Source organism: Oncorhynchus tshawytscha, linkage group LG16, assembly GCF_018296145.1.
Source record: "Oncorhynchus tshawytscha isolate Ot180627B linkage group LG16, Otsh_v2.0, whole genome shotgun sequence".
NCBI lineage: Eukaryota > Metazoa > Chordata > Actinopteri > Salmoniformes > Salmonidae > Oncorhynchus > Oncorhynchus tshawytscha.
In genome coordinates, this window is record NC_056444.1 from 22,342,785 (window position 1) to 22,360,943 (window position 18,159).

At 42.6% G+C, this 18,159-nt stretch overlaps 2 protein-coding genes across 6 annotated transcripts in view; one reads left to right on the forward strand and one right to left on the reverse strand.

The window, feature by feature from the left end:
• On the reverse strand, positions 1–12,964 carry pcolce2b (procollagen C-endopeptidase enhancer 2b). 2 transcript variants are annotated; one of them, XM_024374598.2, is made up of 9 exons: positions 12,704–12,964; positions 12,205–12,313; positions 10,116–10,371; positions 8,472–8,596; positions 7,569–7,705; positions 7,209–7,372; positions 5,535–5,618; positions 4,363–4,530; positions 1–1,064 (listed from the first exon to the last, which is right to left on the reverse strand). In XM_024374598.2, exons 1-9 carry the CDS (start codon positions 12,838–12,840, stop codon positions 910–912), a joined length of 1,335 nt encoding a protein of 444 aa, XP_024230366.1. In that variant the 5' UTR covers positions 12,841–12,964; the 3' UTR covers positions 1–909. The 2 variants fall into 2 exon arrangements, with proteins under 2 accessions (XP_024230366.1, XP_024230367.1); XM_024374599.2 differs by having other exon boundaries at positions 1–1,040; positions 12,704–12,958.
• Positions 12,055–18,159, forward strand: part of LOC112215515 (U2 snRNP-associated SURP motif-containing protein) — an 18,270-nt gene continuing 12,165 nt past the window's right edge. For 3 of the 4 annotated variants that reach the window (XM_024374594.2, XM_024374595.2, XM_024374596.2), the window contains exons 1-6: positions 14,175–14,280; positions 15,234–15,332; positions 15,869–15,980; positions 16,202–16,335; positions 16,452–16,522; positions 16,972–17,063. In XM_024374594.2, coding sequence (XP_024230362.1) covers positions 14,236–14,280; positions 15,234–15,332; positions 15,869–15,980; positions 16,202–16,335; positions 16,452–16,522; positions 16,972–17,063 — 553 coding nt within the window. In that variant the 5' untranslated portion in view covers positions 14,175–14,235. Of the gene's footprint in view, positions 12,074–14,174; positions 14,281–15,233; positions 15,333–15,868; positions 15,981–16,201; positions 16,336–16,451; positions 16,523–16,971; positions 17,064–18,159 lie in introns of those variants that run through there. The other variant, XM_024374597.2, reaches the window with a different exon arrangement.

The following is an 18,159-nucleotide window of genomic DNA, read 5'->3' on the forward strand; positions in this document are numbered from 1 at the left end:
TTCATTTTCTGTTTTTTTATTTGGTCAGATGAAAACAATAAAATATAAATAACATTTACCAATTGAATCATATGAAAATACTTTATATTGTAATTCATTTCATATCTCTTTTTATTACATACATTACAAACCAAGCTGACATAATGATAAGGAGTGCTTTGTTGAATCCATTCATTGTGAAAAGCTTTGGCTAATAAGTGACAGTACTAAACGTAATACTAGCATGAAAACAAATAATTTCAAAAGGAATGCTATATATTCAACTATTGCACTTAGACACCACATAAAATACCTCCCAAATCTTGTCCATTCAATGTGAACATAGGAAATAAAGAGCAGTTTGTAAACACTGTCCATAAAACTAACACCTCGTCCTCAATAATGTACTTCCTCTAACAAACTCCTTCCTGTCTGATGTTTGATCCAAGCCAACACTCATCATGACACCTGGGTTGTGTTCAGTGGGCTTGAAACCTGAGAAAATGTTTTTGAAACAGAAAAGGTACATGAGTGCTCTCATTGGACATATTTAGGTAGGATTTAGTTTCAAAACATTTTCTCCTGTTTTGTTCTAACTGAACGTGACCCAGGTGAGTCTCCCCCTACTATCGGTCTCTCTTCCTCTCCTCCCTCTCTTCAATTATCACACTCATTCTTCACATTGCACTCAAAACAGGTCCAGTTCAGAGGAAAGAGAAAAAACAGCATAGAAATACAAAACAAAGGAAAGAGACAGCCAGACACCTCCAGGCAGTAACAGCCTGAGCTCTGTAGACTAGTCCTGTGGTGAAGGATGATAATGATGGGCGGAGCCAGGGAAGGCTGGGCAGAGACTAACAAGAACAGCCACACCCTTTTGCGGGTGGGGCATGGTGGTTGGGTGGAGACTCCGGCAGCATGTAGCTGATCTCAGCAGCGTTTGTTCTTCAGTACGTTGAGTCCCCTCTGGTTCTTAGCCTTGAAGGCCATGACGAAGTGATGCGGGGCGATCTTCCCCTTCCCATCCTCGTCCGCTGAGCCCATGAAGATGTAGTTGAGGCCTAGTGAGATCACACAGATAGAGCCTGAATGCAGTGGCGGAACGGCAGAGACATTCAGGAAGGTAGCACATCAGCGTCAACTCCTCTGGGTTCCATATATGTTTATAGCTACAGTTGAAGTCGGAGGTTTACATACACTTAGGATGGAGTCATTAAAACTAATTTTTCAACCACTCCACACATTTCTGGTTAACAAACTATAGTTTAGGCAAGTCGGTTAGGACATCTACTTTGTGCATGACACAAGTCATTTTTCCAACAATTGTTTACAGAAAGATTATTTCACTTATAATTCACTGTATCACAATTCCAGTGGGTCAGAAGTTAACATTCACTAAGTTGACTGTGCCTTTAAACAGCTTGGAAAATTCCAGAAAATGGTGTCATGGCTTTAGAAGCTTCTGATAGGCTAATTGACATAATTTGAGTCAATTGGAGGTGTACCTGTGGATGTATTTCAAGGCCTACCTTCAAACTCAGTACCTCTTTGCTTCACATCATGGGAAAATCAAAAGAAATCAGCCAAGACCTCAGAAAAGAAATTGTAGACCTCCACAAGTCTGCCTCATCCTTGGGAGCAATTTCCAAACGCCTGAAGGCCCCACGTTCATCTGTACAAACAATAGTACGCAAGTATAAACACCATGGGACCACGCAGACGTCATAACCCTCAGGAAGGAGATGCATTCTGTCTCTTAGAGATGAACGTACTTTGGTGCGAAAGGTGAAAATCAATCCCAGAACAACAGCAAAGGACCTTGTGAAGATGCTGGAAGAAACAGGTACAAAAGTATCTATATCCACAGTAAAAACGAGTCCTATATCGACTGCTCAGCAAGGAAGAAGCCACTGCTCCAAAACCTCCATAAAAAAGCCATACTACGGTTTGCAACTGCACAAAGATCGTACTTTTTGGAGAAATGTCCTCTGGTCTGATGAAATAAAAATAGAACTGTTTGTCCATAATGACCATCGTTATGTTTGGAGGAAAAGGGGGAGGCTTGCAAGCCGAAGAACACCATCCCAACAGTGAAGCACGGGGGTGGCAGCATCATGTTGTGAGGGTGCTTTGCTGCAGGAGGGACTGGTGCACTTCACAAAATAGATGGCATCATGAGGTAGGAAAATTATGTGGATATATTGAAGCAACATCTCAAGACATCAGTCAGGAAGTTAAAGCTTGGTCGCAAATGTGTCTTCCAAATGGACAATGACCCCAAGCATACTTGCAAAGTTGTGGGAAAATGGCTTAAGGACAACAAAGCCAAGGTATTGGAGTGGCCATCACAAAGCCCTGACCTCAATCCTATATACAGTGCCTTGCGAAAGTATTCGGCCCCCTTGAACTTTGCGACCTTTTGCCACATTTCAGGCTTCAAACATAAAGATATAAAACTGTATTTTTTTGTAAAGAATCAACAACAAGTGGGACACAATCATGAAGTGGAACGACATTTATTGGATATTTCAAACTTTTTTAACAAATCAAAAACTGAAAAATTGGGCGTGCAAAATTATTCAGCCCCTTTACTTTCAGTGCAGCAAACTCTCTCCAGAAGTTCAGTGAGGATCTCTGAATGATCCAATGTTGACCTAAATGACTAATGATGATAAATACAATCCACCTGTGTGTAATCAAGTCTCCGTATAAATGCACCTGCACTGTGATAGTCTCAGAGGTCCGTTAAAAGCGCAGAGAGCATCATGAAGAACAAGGAACACACCAGGCAGGTCCGAGATACTGTTGTGAAGAAGTTTAAAGCCGGACTTGGATACAAAAAGATTTCCCAAGCTTTAAACATCCCAAGGAGCACTGTGCAAGCGATAATATTGAAATGGAAGGAGTATCAGACCACTGCACATCTACCAAGACCTGGCCGTCCCTCTAAACTTTCAGCTCATACAAGGAGAAGACTGATCAGAGATGCAGCCAAGAGGCCCATGATCACTCTGGATGAACTGCAGAGATCTACAGCTGAGGTGGGAGACTCTGTCCATAGGACAACAATCAGTCGTATATTGCACAAATCTGGCCTTTATGGAAGAGTGGCAAGAAGAAAGCCATTTCTTAAAGATATCCATAAAAAGTGTTGTTTAAAGTTTGCCACAAGCCACCTGGGAGACACACCAAACATGTGGAAGAAGGTGCTCTGGTCAGAAGAAACCAAAAAAGGTCGCAAAGTTCAAGGGGGCCGAATACTTTCGCAAGGCACTGTAAAATATGTGGGCAGAACTGAAAAAGCATGTGTGTGCAAGGAGGCCTACAAACCTGACTCAGTTACACCAGCTCTGTCAGGAGGAATGGGCCAAAATTCACCCAGCTTGTGGAAGGCTACCCAAAACGTTTGACCCAAGTTAAACAATTTAAAGGCAATGCTACCAAATACTAATTGAGTGCATGTAAACTTCTGACCCACTGGGAATGTGATCAAAGAAATAAAAGCTGAAATAACTCATTCTCTCTACTATTATTCAGACATTTCACATTCTTAAAATAAAGTGGTGATCCTAACTGACCTAAAACAAGGCATTTTTACTAGGATTAAATGTCAGGAATTGTGAAAAATGGAGTTTAAATGTATTTGGCTAAGGTGTATGTACATTTTCGACTTCAACTGTACATCTATAAACGTATAGAGTACTGTATAGTATGTTTGTACATATTCACAGTATGGATCAGCGGCTGAGGGGGAAGGTATAGATCTTATTGCACAGTGAGTTTTGCCGCTTACCTCAGACCTTGGTCAAGCTCCTTCGGGTGAGCTTGAAGATAGGTTACCGCAATGGAGGCAAACTCAGAGCCATAAACCAAGTAGTATGTCGAACCACCTCTTTCTTATATATCTTGTACATTTGGAACATGCCGCTGTCACAAGTGCTTACTCAGTGCCACACTTGAAACCGTGTCAGTATTACTCAATCATAGAATTTGAACTGAAATAAAAACATATGGTTCAATAGTACAATCATGGACTAAAACCTGTGTTATCGTGTCACGGTGAATGTCTGAAACTTAAGCTAGAGAAACGGATGACTATATCCAGGGGAGAGTTAGCCTGAGTGCCAGTCTGTTTTTGCTATCATGCCAACTCCTTGTCACTCATTGTCATGCCAAACCACATTGTCTTGAGTTGGAGTTGGCAAGAGCACAAACGGATCTGGGACCAGGTTATCGAAACAGCCTGGTCCCAGATCTGTTGTCTGTTTCGATAACCTGGTCCCAGATCTGTTGTCTATAGAAGGAGACCACAAACCTGGGACCAGGCTAGTGGAGAGTGAGCCCCAGAGTCCTTTGGCAGTGGTCCACCGTACTACTACTCACCTCGTCTGATGGACGGACACTTCTTGCAGAGCACGATGATCTTGGTGCTCATGGTCTTGCCGGCCTGCTGGATGGCCAGGTTGCCTTCTTTGTAGACGTTGATGATGGAGATGGTGGCGTACACGCTGCCTCCTCGCACCACCGCCGTGATGACAGTTCCTGTTATCACTGTCACAGAAACATGGGGGAGTTTAGATGGCTCAACAACAAGCACTCAACAACATCTACTTAGATTGGAAGTCTGACCACTGTGTCATCATTATGAAATGGTAGTGTATAACGTTCAACAGCCTGTAAGCTCTGTAATTGCCTTGACCAAATATTGTATGATCGAGATCGGATATCTTTCTATACAAATACTCTGATGCTCGGCTTGCAAAATGTACTGGTTGAATAGCTTTGAATAAGATGATCAGATCAATGTGTAAACAGGAAGGAAAGGCCGGGTCTTCTGTTAGGTCCTTTTGTGTCAGGCCTAGTCATTAAAACTTGTGATGCAACACCCTTGGCTTGATATGACTGCAGACTGTCTGCCACTGTATTATACAAGACATTTTGACACTAACACCAAATTACTGGTCTTCACAGACTGGTCTTCATTTTCCATGCAAATTTGACCAAACATCCCTTAGGAAAAGCAATTATTAAAATACCTGCCTCATTCCTTCAACATCTACTCGGAGAAAAACATCACAGAGCTAGTCTAAATACTGTGGTAGCAAACTAAGGCCATGGAGTACGTTGGCTGAATCAACACCTTCATTTAGCAGCAGTTTACCTACAGTTAGGCTCTTCTCTGGCATGTGTGTTACCTCTATGAGATGAAGAGAACTGTGTCAGTCCCATACACAAATTCACTGGGCTGCCCTGTCAGAAAACCCTGAAGGACGCTTTTCAGAAGCGCTGAAACCACGCAGATAGTGTATCACGACAACATGGGTTTGTTGAGAGAGGGACGGCTCATATGGACTGGGTTGATGCTGGGGTAAGTGTTGGACAATTTTCTCCCACCCCACCCCCCTGACTGACACACACACACACACACACACTGTTGACCTGTTGTTGTTTGTTGCTGTAGCTTAGTATCTGTGACGGCAGTAGTGACAGCTTTAGGCTGGTCAGCCATAGTAATATATGTAGCATTAGCTGTAGGGGAATAGTATCTCTCTTACCAAAGTCACTGGTACAGTAGTTGCTCTCCATGGTTCCACTTCTTTTGCATTTCTGCTGGCACAGAGCTAAAGAGTACTTCAGGGCTGGGGAGACACAGAGAAAAGGAAAATATAGTTACTTAGTTCACATTCTTCTTCAACATTCAAGGGATGCTAGCAAGTAGGGTTTGGGTTGATTTTGTTTCACATTGAGTCAATTCAGGGAATGAATTGAAATCAATCGTAGGCCAATGAATTAGTGTGAACATTTCCCATTGAAAACTGTGGGCAACTTAGAATCCTACAATTCACATCATGCTTACGGTGTAGGGTTCTACTTACGTCTGGCGTTAAGGAGGGGCAAGTGTCTAACACATGCATGTTGTAAAAAGCCCGCGCTCAGCTATTTTCCAGCCCTTGTGCCAAGGTTGGTCATTTACCTGTCGAACATCAGCTTGCTTGCGCTGAGATGGGAGTGGTGAAACTATTTGAGATGTGTCCTTAAAAACGAGCACCAAACTGCCAATTTTGGTCAGAGTAACTGGAGATAAACTGATCTTTGTGGTTATGTTGGTTATGGCATCAATTTTGCCAACGGAGGTGCACAGTAGCCTAATCAGTGGCATTTCATCAATGTTTTATTAAAAGATCATCTTTGAGAGCAGCAAAACAGTCTACAGACCTTTTTAGTAAATTGGAACGTATTTAGGCGTCACTACAGACCTGGGCTCGATCCCGGACTCACAACCAGCCATGATCGGGAGTCCCATAGGCTGGCACACAATAGGCCCAGCGTCGTCCGGGTTAGGGAATGGTTTGGCTGGGGGGGCTTTACTTGGCTCATCGCACTCTAGCGACTTCTTATGGCGGGCCGGGTGCCTGCAGGCTGACCCAGGTCGTCAGTTGAACGGTGTTTCCTCCGACACATTGGTGCGGCTGGCTTCCGGGCTAAGCGGGAGGGAGTTAAGAAGCGCGGTTAGGAGGCTCATGTTTCGGAGGACACATGACTCGACCTTCACCTCCCGAGCTCGTTGGGAAGTTGCACAGATGAGACAAGATCGAAACAAGATCGCCACATTCGTTTGTCTGAGTAAGAAGGAACAAGGTGTCTCTTTGGAGTGACTACTTGCTTCCCTTCCCCTTAACTCTGTCATAGTAGAGAAATCACAGATTTACAAAGACAAAAAAAAACTAGCAGAGAATACATGGAAGTGATAAGTTAGAGGGGACTGATGTTTTGACAGACATCTAACCTCGTCCCCGATTGCTACAGATAGAGCCGGCTAGGGACAAGATTAACAGCCATCCAGCCTTGGGTGTCTGCTCCATTGCCTTTCATCCTGGGGTCAACAGCCACTACCATGGTAGATCTGATCTGGAACCAGGCTAATGAAAATGCCTGTAAGCCACTCTCCTAGGGGGAGGGAGGGAGCTACAGCAGCTACACCACAAGTCTGCATCAGCAAAGACCACTGGGACCAGGCAATCTAATCTGTCTCTAAATCCACAACTCCTAGTAGCAGATCAAATGGACCAAACACCCATGTGGCCTGGAGATGATGATGATGAATTGGATTCATATTGTGCTAAAAGCACTTTACATTGTAACAACAAGACTGAAGAGATGTGTCAAGACAAGCGAAGAGTTATACATATGTCCTGTTTGGATTAAACATAGAAAAAGGAGCTACCTACGTATGGGTCTGGTGGTAGCTGCTGGGGTGGTGGTGGTCGCTGGTACCGTGGGGGTGGGGAACTTCTTGGGTCTAAACTTGTAGTGGCCGATGAACCCGTCTGCTGTTAAACTGAGGTCTGAGAGGAACTGGATCAGGAGCTGGTTACCTTCAGAGAATACTGGACTGAAGAGAGAGAGATCGATATATAGAGATAGAATGTTAGCTTACCTGGTAAGTAGTTGATATATTGAATATGCTCATGGATATCTTGTGCTTAGGTAAACAGTTAATCGTGCATTAGTAGGTTTATGATCAAGGTCATAAGCGAAGCGGTACATTAGCTAGATGAATGCAGAGTAGAAACAGGTGTGTGACCTACGCTGGAGGGCTATCGCCACAGTACTTCCCGATCCTCTTGGCATCGTTGATCTCTGCCCCGTTGAAAATGGCCACATAGTCATATCGACAGTAGTTGTCTCTTTCCACATCGAACTTCTCAAACTTCACCTCAATAATCTGTGTTGGTGGACAGGTTACACACACAGGTTACAAAGAACACAGGTTACAAAGAACACAGGTTACACACAACACAGGTTACACACACAGGTTACAAAGAACACAGGTTACAAAGAACACAGGTTACACACACAGGTTACAAAGAACACAGGTTACAAAGAACACAGGTTACACACAACACAGGTTACACACAACACAGGTTACAAAGAACACAACACAGGTTACACACACAGGTTACAAAGAACACAGGTTACAAAGAACACAGGTTACACACAACACAGGTTACACACAACACAGGTTACACACAACACAGGTTACACACACAGGTTACATAGAACACAGGTTACATAGAACACAGGTTACAGACAACACAGGTTACAAAGAACACAGGTTACAAAGAACACAGGTTACAAAGAACACAGGTTACAAAGAACACAGGTTACAAAGAACACAGGTTACAAAGAACACAGGTTACACACAACACAGGTTACACACAACACAGGTTACACACAACACAGGTTACACACAACACAGGTTACACACAACACAGGTTACACACAACACAGGTTACAAAGAACATGTTACAGTGAACAAATTACTTTCAGGCCACATTCTGAAGTTGCATTTCATTGTGCAACACTAACCAAGAGCAAACCACAAAGCAATTATGTGAAAATGGACATCTTAGGCGATCTCAATCACTGTCAATTGTGTCAAGTTGAACTGTGAGTAAAGTAAGAACCTCAGGCTGTAGACGAACACTCACCTGGTTCTTAGGAGCCACTATGTGCCATGAGCAGGTGACCCCTGCGGGGTAGTCTTTCTCGGGCCAGTTAGGGGTCTTAAAGGACCCGGAGGGTTTAACCAGACGACCGCCACAGTACTGATCCCCTGGTGGGTGCAGAGTCAAACTACAATGTTTAGTTATACTGCCCAGCTAGCATGTGAAGCAGTACTATTCATTTGACGCACCACTGGGCATCATCCTGCGACTCTGTGTTTATGTGCAAGATATATCGCTTCCTTCTGAATGTTAAAGGATGGAACGTTGTGCACGCGCATGACATAATCCCATGATGGAACAAACATTTTCGAATAAGTAGGCACTTGTCTTATGCTTCCCTTGTGGTTATGAGTAAATTAAGAAGACATCGGTCTGTTCCTCTGCCTTGGTCCCATGCTGCAACGTGCAGTTAAAAGGGAGTCTATATGCCAGTCATACCATCACACATCTGAGAGATCACATCAGCCAACCACACAAGCTGCTTGGACTGGCAAGGGATCTGTGGATCTTTAAAAACCATGGCTGGATCTCCTGTAACATGTAGTTAGTCGCTATAGCAGTTAGTTCCACTACAGCTGAGCTCCCAGCCTCATGACTGGCAGACGGACAAGCCCAATTTGACTCTGTAACTAAAATAGACATTGAACAAATGGAGGAGTGCTGTGTGGTGCTTCTCAGTTTCAACCAACCACACCCAGGAACAGGGGAAACACCAGTCAATCTAAACTGACAGACCAAGAGGGATTCCAGCTGTCAGCTACTGAGGTACGGAGACAGAGAGAAGGTATTCAGGGAGGCACTCAGCCCCCCCAAAATTCCACAAACTCATTCGGGGAGAAGTAACGTCACCGGGTCAGAAGAGGAAGGGGCGGCTTAGCGCTGACCTGTCTGACCCTAGAGCTCTCCATCTGGAAAATGAGCTGTGAAAAATTCCTTGTCATGCTGTTAAATGTGTAGAGATTCACCTCCTCCTCGAGGAAGCTTTAAGTCAACAGGTTTTGTCTTAACTGCACAAGAGGTCTAAACTGAAAGAGCACTGGTACTTTATCTTACCAAGCAGAAGTCAAACTTTCCCTTGACCTGCTGTCCGTTGGGAGTGATTTATTTAGCTAGAACTGCCCTTTAGTCTCAGATGTAAATAATTGACCTCTAAGATCTCATCATCTGGGTATTAGTATTATTACAGTGACACTGTGCAACGACCTTGCTGGGGCAGCTAGCGGTTAAGAGGCTAGTTAATTAGCTGGTTAAAATGTGAACCGTAGCACTCAACACGCACACACATATCGGAGGTCTTTACGATGTGGAGTCCGAGCAGAGTCACGGCTAGGGCTCAGTCCCTAATGCTCTGTTGAGCATGCTTGGGTGTAGGCTGGATACAGATGACTGCAGTTTTCACTACACACTACATAGCCTAGAGGTTAGAGAGGCAAGCCTGCAACCGGCAGGTAACTAATCCAACAGAAAAAAATCTAGTAGGATCCTAGATCCCGTCTCCTGCCACTGTGCCATTGAGCAAGGCACGTTTATTTAATTTAAATTTTATTTAACCTTTATTTAACTAGGCAAGTTAAACATAACCCTTAACTACTACATTATTCTTCTTCTATATTCTATTCTGCTTACCTCTCTCATGCGGCTGGGCAGCAGAGTACACCGCCAGGAAGCCACTCCCAGCTGTGTTGGCATCAGACACCATCTGAATGAGCATCTTGTTGCCTGTGGAGACCAGGGCGCCTGGCCTGAAAGTCCCACAGAAGCGGCCCAGCCTCTGGCCACTCACATGGCCACTGTAAACATCCACGTAGTCATAGCGACACAGGTTGTCACTCTCCAGGTCAATGAAGCGGAAGGACAGGACCACCACTTTACCCTCAGGGACCTGGGGACAACATTCAATCCAATACAATATACATTACAATCTATTCAATCACATAAGGGGTATACAGTGCCTTCGGAAAGTATTCATACCCCTTGACTTTTTCCACATTTTGTTACGTTACAGCTTTGTTCTAAAATTAATTAAATTAAATAAAAACTCAGCAATAAAAACACAATACCATAATGACAAAGCGAAAACAGGTTTTTAGATTTTTTTTGCAAATGTATAAAAACTATTCAGACACTCTGCTATGAGACTCAAAATTGAGCTCAGCTGCATCCTGTTTCCATTGACCATCCTTGAGAAGTCCACTTGTGGTAAATTCAATTGATTGGACATGTTTTGGAAAGGCACACACCTGTCTATATAAGGTCCCACAGTTGACAGTGCATGTCAGAGCAAAAACCAAGCCTTAAGGTCAAAGAAATTGTCGGTAGAGCTCCAAGGCTAGGCTTGTGTCGAGGCACAGATCTGGGGAAAGATACCAAAACATTTCTGCAGCATTGAAGGCCCCCAAGAACACAGTGGCCTCCATCATTCTTAAATGGAAGAAGTTTGGAATCACCAAGACTATTCCTAGAGCTGGCCGCCCGGCCAAACTGAGCAATTGGAGGAGAAGGGCCTTGGTCAGGGAGGTGACCAAGAACCCGATGGTCACTGACAGAGCTCTAGAGTTCCTCTATGGAGATGGGAGAACCTTCCAGAAGGACAACCATCTCTGCAGCACTCCACCAATTTGGCCTTTATGGTAGAATGGCCAGACTGAAGCCACACCTCAGTAAAAGGCACATGACAGCCCACTTGGAGTTTGCCAAAAGGCACCTAAAGTCTCTCAGACCATGAGAAAAAAGATTCCCTGGTCTGATGAAACCAAGATTGAACTCTTTGGCCTGAATGTGAAGCGTCACATCTGGAGGAAACCTGGCACCATCCCTATGGTGAAGCATGGTGGTGGAAGCATCATGCTGTGTGGATGTTTTTCAGCGGCAGGGACTGGGAGATTAGTCAAGATTGAGGCAAAGATGAACGGAACAAAGTACAGAGAGATCCTTGATGAAAATCTGCTCCAGAGAGCTCAAGACCTCAGACTGGGGTGACAGTTCACCTTCTAACAGGACAATGACCAAAAGCACACAGCCAATGCACGCAGGAGTGGCTCAGGACAAGTTTCTGAATGTCCTTGAGTGGCCCAGCCAGAGCCCGTACTTGAACCCTTGAACATCTCTGGAGATACCTGAAAATAGCTGTGCAGCAACACTCCCCATCCAACCTGACAGAGCTTGACAGGATCTGCAGAGAAGAATGGGAGAAACTCCTTAAATACAGGTGTGCCAAGCTTGTCGTATCATACCCAAGAAGACTTGAGGCTGTAATCGATGCCAAAGGTGCTTCAACAAAGTACTAAGTAAAGGATCTGAATACTTATGTAAATGAGATATCATTTTTTTTGTTTTAATACATTTTCAAACATTTCTAAAAACCTGTTTTTGCTCTGTCATTATGGGGTATAGTGTGTAGATTGATTGGGGACAACTCATATAAGAGGAAACACATATTCCTCTGATTTACCTTTAATTCGTTGTAGCCATGTGACCATGCTGCGTGTTAATACAAATGCCAAGCAGGCAGCTCAAAGTGCCTGAGGGGTGCTGTGTGCCCAGTGGCCAAATATCAGACTACGAATTAGACCTACACAGTTAAGGTTAGTGAATTAGTATCTCATTGTACTTTATTGCAGACACATTGCGTCATTTCAGTTCTCTGATATGGGTGCTGTTAACTGTTAAACATGAATCGTGTATTTACAGTAGGGTACAAGTATGTTTGACTCACCGTGATTCTCCAAACACATTTGGTATTTGGGGGGTACACCCCTGGATACCCCGGGCTCCCAATGACCCCAGAACCCCCCGTTATATTCCCTCCGCATGTAAACGTTGGTCTGGAAACATTGAGAAAAATATTTTAGACACTTCTCATTCTAATACAAATATATAGCCTATGCTATCATGGAATCTGGAAAGGAGCAGAAGCCTAGGCGTTAATGGTTGGTGTTCATGCTTGGGTTATCTCGGCAATGCGCCAATGTGCGTCCTCATGCCTACAGCGCAGACTGCAGATTCCACCAAAATAACAACTCCTCAGTTATGAACAATTTAACATCATTGACGCCGTTCATTCATTCATTGTGCCGTAGGCTAACGGATCATTGGCACCTCACGATAAGGATTTGTAGGCTACAGTACACACGTGTTAATTCTAACAAATAGCCCAACGCAAAACCAAAAATAATCAATTGTAAAAAAAAAAGTAAAAAAAAGTGAAGAGGTACCTCAGTTGTGACTGCCCGCAGACTTCTGTCAAAAACAGTACACTCCATGCGCAAAAAACACTGCATATTCTCAACATTATCGGGTGAATTGACCAGGCACCACTTCGCCTGTTTTCGCCCGCTGGAATGAATGACATTGTATTCAGTCGCTCGAGCGGTGGGGAAAAGTACCCAGAAGTTCCTGGAGGGAGTTTCGCAAGCTGTAGCACAGAGATGAATATAGCGTTTGTTCTGCGTGGTAGGAGGGAGCAGTCAGCAGGCAGCTGCCTTTTTTCCAAAACCTGGGATCAAAGACGCATTAGAAGTATTGGAGGGGGGTGGTGGTGCTTTGGTTTAGTACCACACCTGGCATAACCTACCTTGGGTAAAATAATGTTCATATCCCTAGTAAAATATGTATTCAAGGCACAGAGTTCAGGTGATCATGATGAATATATGGTCATATGTACAAACTGTATGTATTTTGCACATAGGCTGTTTATATGTGCTCTTCAGAAAAAAATGAATTTAAAAACAAGTGAATAGCCTGATTAATCAATGAATACAAAATAGGTCTAAACAACAAAAATAGACTATTACAGTGCATATATATATTACAGTATTTACAGTATAGATTCCAGAATGTGTTCGTATGCACTAATATGTGTGCTATGTGCTATCTACTAGCCTACTTAAACAGAATGACAGAAAGACAGGCAGACAAACACTGATGGCGGCGCTGAGGAGAGCACTCATCTTCAGTCATCATCATCAGTTAAAAACAAATTCTTATTTACAATGACGGCCTACCAGAAGGCAAAAGGCCTCCTGCGCGGACGGGGGCTGGGATTAAATATAAAAAAACATGAATTATAGGACAAAACACACATCTCGACAAGAGACACCTAAAATGTTTATTTTATTATATGGAGCCATTTACTTTATGTTCGTATTCTTATCCTTTAATAGTTCTTATTGGGGTTGCATTGTCGATGAGGAATCTGCAGGTACGCATTTCGCAGGACAAGGTGTATACCAGGCGTATCCCGTGCATATATATAACATACGTATGTATCCGTTACATACGACTAATAAAAAACTTGAAACACACGTACTGAGACAGATCACACTGAGCGTATGCTATAAATGGCACCATCTAGTGGACCAAATGAAGCATCGCTTTTCAAATAAATGTTTTCAGGTTGTCCGATTCTGAATGTGTAATATTGGCTTGAAAAATCGGATTAAAAACCATACATCTACAGGTCATCAATAGTACTAAGTTGGGTAAGGCCATTGAAATATCGGGTAAGCCCCAACCCCACAAAAAAATAAATGACCAATGTGATTTGCATTAGGCTGATTAATAGTTGTAGTTTTTTTTATCCAAACATTTATTATTACACGGCCACCATTGAATCATAATGGGTTTATGTTTTCTTTGTAAATAAAACGTATCGGTTGGCATCCATATTTCTGTATTCGACTATTTTGAACTCGGTGAAAAAAACGTATCCAACCATTGGTAATCGATTAGAGTTAGTACAACCAAAATGGCGGACAGAACGCCTGGTGGTACGCAGAAAGCCAACGCAAAGGTGAATTTATTAATCGATGTTTACTTGATGCATTGGCTATTAAATGTTATAAGAACTGTTTATTGTAGTTATAAACGTTGTACAGCTGTTGCCATATGTTCCCATTTATAACTAGTAATTGTGTACGAAAAGACCACGTAGCTATAACGCTAGCTAAGCCAGGCCCCAATCACCGGTATTTTTCCTGTCCCAAACATTGCAATGATTTCGCCATGTGTTTACATAACTGGATAATCTAGCTGCTGTATACTGGTAACTAGGATGGCAATTGTTTACATAACTAATTAGTATGTTTGAGTTGGTGTGTGATTTTGGTTGTCGCAACGTGGAGTATGAACAGTCACTACTAGCAAGCTACTCCACCCTGCACGAGTCCTTTGGCTTTGCCGCCTTATGAAGCAGTGGTGAAAAGCATTCGGACCCACCGTAGGCTGACTGCTAGCTAGGTAGCCAACTATCTCACTGCTAACACCTACTGGCAAACTAATATCCAATTCAACAACATCCGTAATTAGCAATAGTTCGATATAGGCTAGCTAACGCACTATTGCAACAAGCTGTCGCCTGTACATCATGGTGTATTCATTAGTCAAATTCCGCTGCAAAACGTTATGCAATGGAAACCGTTTACTCTAGGAAGCAAACAAAGCATTCGAAACTGGGAGGGACCTACCTATATTTGTCCAATAGAAACGGTAGTTTTCGTTGCAAAACCTTTTCGGTTTTGGAGTTTTGCAACGGAAATCGACTAATGCATATACCCAATTACATTAGCCAGCTAACTTGGCTGCTTTACAGCTTTGACGGGTCAGCGTGCTAGTGAAACTAATGCCTTTATTAATGAGATCGAGCTAGCAACCTCAAGGGAAATACAGAAGTTATATTTCGGAATATTGTAACTAACTCGTTAACGTTACTGTGACATTCAAGTTTTGTTTTGTTTAAATTTGTAGGCGCTGTTGGAGAGCAAGTTGAAGTCCTTCAGCATTGGAAAAATGGCCGTGAGTAAGAGGACCCTAAGCAAGAAGGAACAAGAGGATATCAAAAAGAAGGTAACGTTAAGACTAAATATAAGTGTTACACTGCAGTGGCAAATGCACCTTGCCTTTGATATGAACTTCGTGTTCATTAGGGCACACAGTAACAAAATATTTTTGCAACGGAAAATAAAATACATTTCTTCTTATTATATTTTGTCTTATCAAATCCTTTTTTGGGAGGCCATATACCCATATTTAGCCGATGTTATTGCGGGTGCAGCGAAATACTTGTGTTCCTAGTGCAGTAGTATCTAACAATTTACAACAATATACACATATCTAAAGTAAAAAATAAAATGAATTAAGAAATATATAAATATTAGGACGAGCAATGTCGGAGTGGCATTGACTAAAATACAGTAGAATAGAACACAGTATAAATCAATCAAATCTAATTGTATTTGTCACATACACATGGATAGCAGATGTTAATGCGAGTGTAGCGAAATGCTTGTATATACATATGAAATTAGTAAAGTGGTATGTAAACATGACCCTGATGTTGTGACATGGCTTATGAGAGATGGTGTTGGTCTGGTCCTTGACAGGAGGATGAGCGGGCAGCTGCAGAGATCTATGAAGAGTTCCTGGCTGCGTTCGAGGGAGGAGAGGGAAAGGTCAAGGCCTTCGTCCGGGGGGGCATTGCGAATGCCACTAAAGGTAAATAGAACCATGTCAACCTTCTTAAACAGCACAATATTATCAGGGATATTTTTAGCTAGATATTAAATGTTTAGATATCTTGTGTAGTAGGGTTGGGCAGTCAAATGACCAATTTCCATTGTCCCTGTGTATGGATAGACAGTTGTAAGCTATTGTATTGTACATTCTAGTAAGAAACTACACTAACTTGTGTTGATGTACTGTGTTTCTTCCTACAGAGGAGGCTGCTTCTGATGATAAGAAGGGCAAGCTGTATAAACCTAAGTCACGCTTTGAAACAGCAGCAGCACCGAAAAGCAGCTTCCTGCCTTTGGAAACCCCTCCGCAGTTTTTAACATTAGATAAAAGACATGTATGTATCATTGCAATCAACATTTATTTTACTGTTGCTAGACTAAGCAAAGTCCTAGCTAGTCCTTTTAACGGCCTCTTACAAAAAGTAAAACTTTTTGTTTATCTTACTTTCAGACACTGAAGAAAACAAATGAAAAGGAAAAGAAGAAGAGTAATCTAGAGCTCTTTAAGGAAGAACTTAAACAGTAAGTAATTTCACATCCCTCATCTTTTACTCCCTGGACTCGGGTAGACGTAACATAGTAAATATAAATCCGAGACACTCCAATTAGTATAATATCGTACAAATTACAAATCATACAGTATGTTATGAATTGCAATGCGTACAATAATGCGTACAATATGTTACGAATTGCAATGTGTACAGTATGTTCCTCCTATATTTTTTGAATGTGCAAAACGTATGATATCTTACACATTTCTATTTGTTGTGGCTAACGTTAGTTAGGTGGCTAACACTAACGTTTGTTAGGCAAGGGGTTAAGCAGCCTTCTGTCTTATGTAACCGAACATAACATATACTAATTTGAGTGTCCCGGATTTGCCTTTATTATGTTGCGTCTAGTCTGAGACCAGGCTGATGTACTTGGCATTGCACTGGATTGAATAATCTAATATTCTCTGTCTCTCCCAGAATACAGGAAGAGCGGGATGAAAGACACAAGATGAAAGGCAGAGTCAGTCGATTTGAACCTCTCTCCGGGATGGAGGGAAAACGCTCCTCATGTAAGTGTCTGCCAGGGTTCTCACCAGGTGCGTGAGGTGCTTAAAGTACTTCAATAAGGCACTCTGAAATTCAGGTACTGGAATACCTTGACAATCAGAAATTTTCTCAAGTTGGTACTTGACTTAAAATGAGAGGGGAATATGATCAAATGTGTTTATGAAAAATATTAGAAACATTTATTGTTCTTCCGAATGAATTTAGAGGCATACTACCAAGTTTTATTTACTCAAGTGTTTCGTGTTGTGGTTGCAAGGTGAGCTCACTCATTCCACCCACACTCCCACTCAGCCAGGCAGGTACAGAACTGACTGATTAGGCGCCACCTAACGTCACATTGAGAGCTAAAATGCCGGACGGATGTAGATTCAATCCTGCCTTTTGTGCATATGGAACACTTTTGGGAACTTTTATTTCAGCTCATGAAACATGGAACCAACACTTTACATGTTGCGTTTTATATTTTTGTTCAATATAGTTCACCAACCTTTTTTTACCACTACATCACTGGACCCAATCAACCCACACTGTGAGGTGCAAAAAATGCTTCAGTTTGACATTGTGAGCATGGGTGTATCGTCACCGAAGAGCCACATGGAGGGGGAAAGACACAGTGCTTCATCCTGCACTGACATCAGTTCTGTATTGTGACTTTTTGCTGATCGGCTCCCGCAATATTCCGTTTTATCAAGCGGCAGCCGTGCTCCTGCCGTTCACGTGCCGTTTTCCCTCACACACAGCCCACACGCCCTTCTCCCGACTGACGACACTAAAGCTGCCAGTTGGAAGCAAGATGCTTTTTCGTAGCTATTAAGTAGTAGATTCCCAAATGCCCAATAAAAAACGTCATTAAGCTGGAATTGTGTAGTGATGTGAATAGGAAATGTGTGATCACCAGTAGGCATGTCCAAAAACTCTAGTTATCACTACTCAAATTACAAAATCATCAGTACTGACTTACCACTCATGTACACTACCGTTCAAAAGGGAGATTTGTACAGGGTAAAAGGGATCTTGAAGGAGGAAGGCTATCATTCCATTTTGCAACACCATGCCATACCCTGTGGACGGTGCTTAATTGGAGCCAATTTCCTCCTA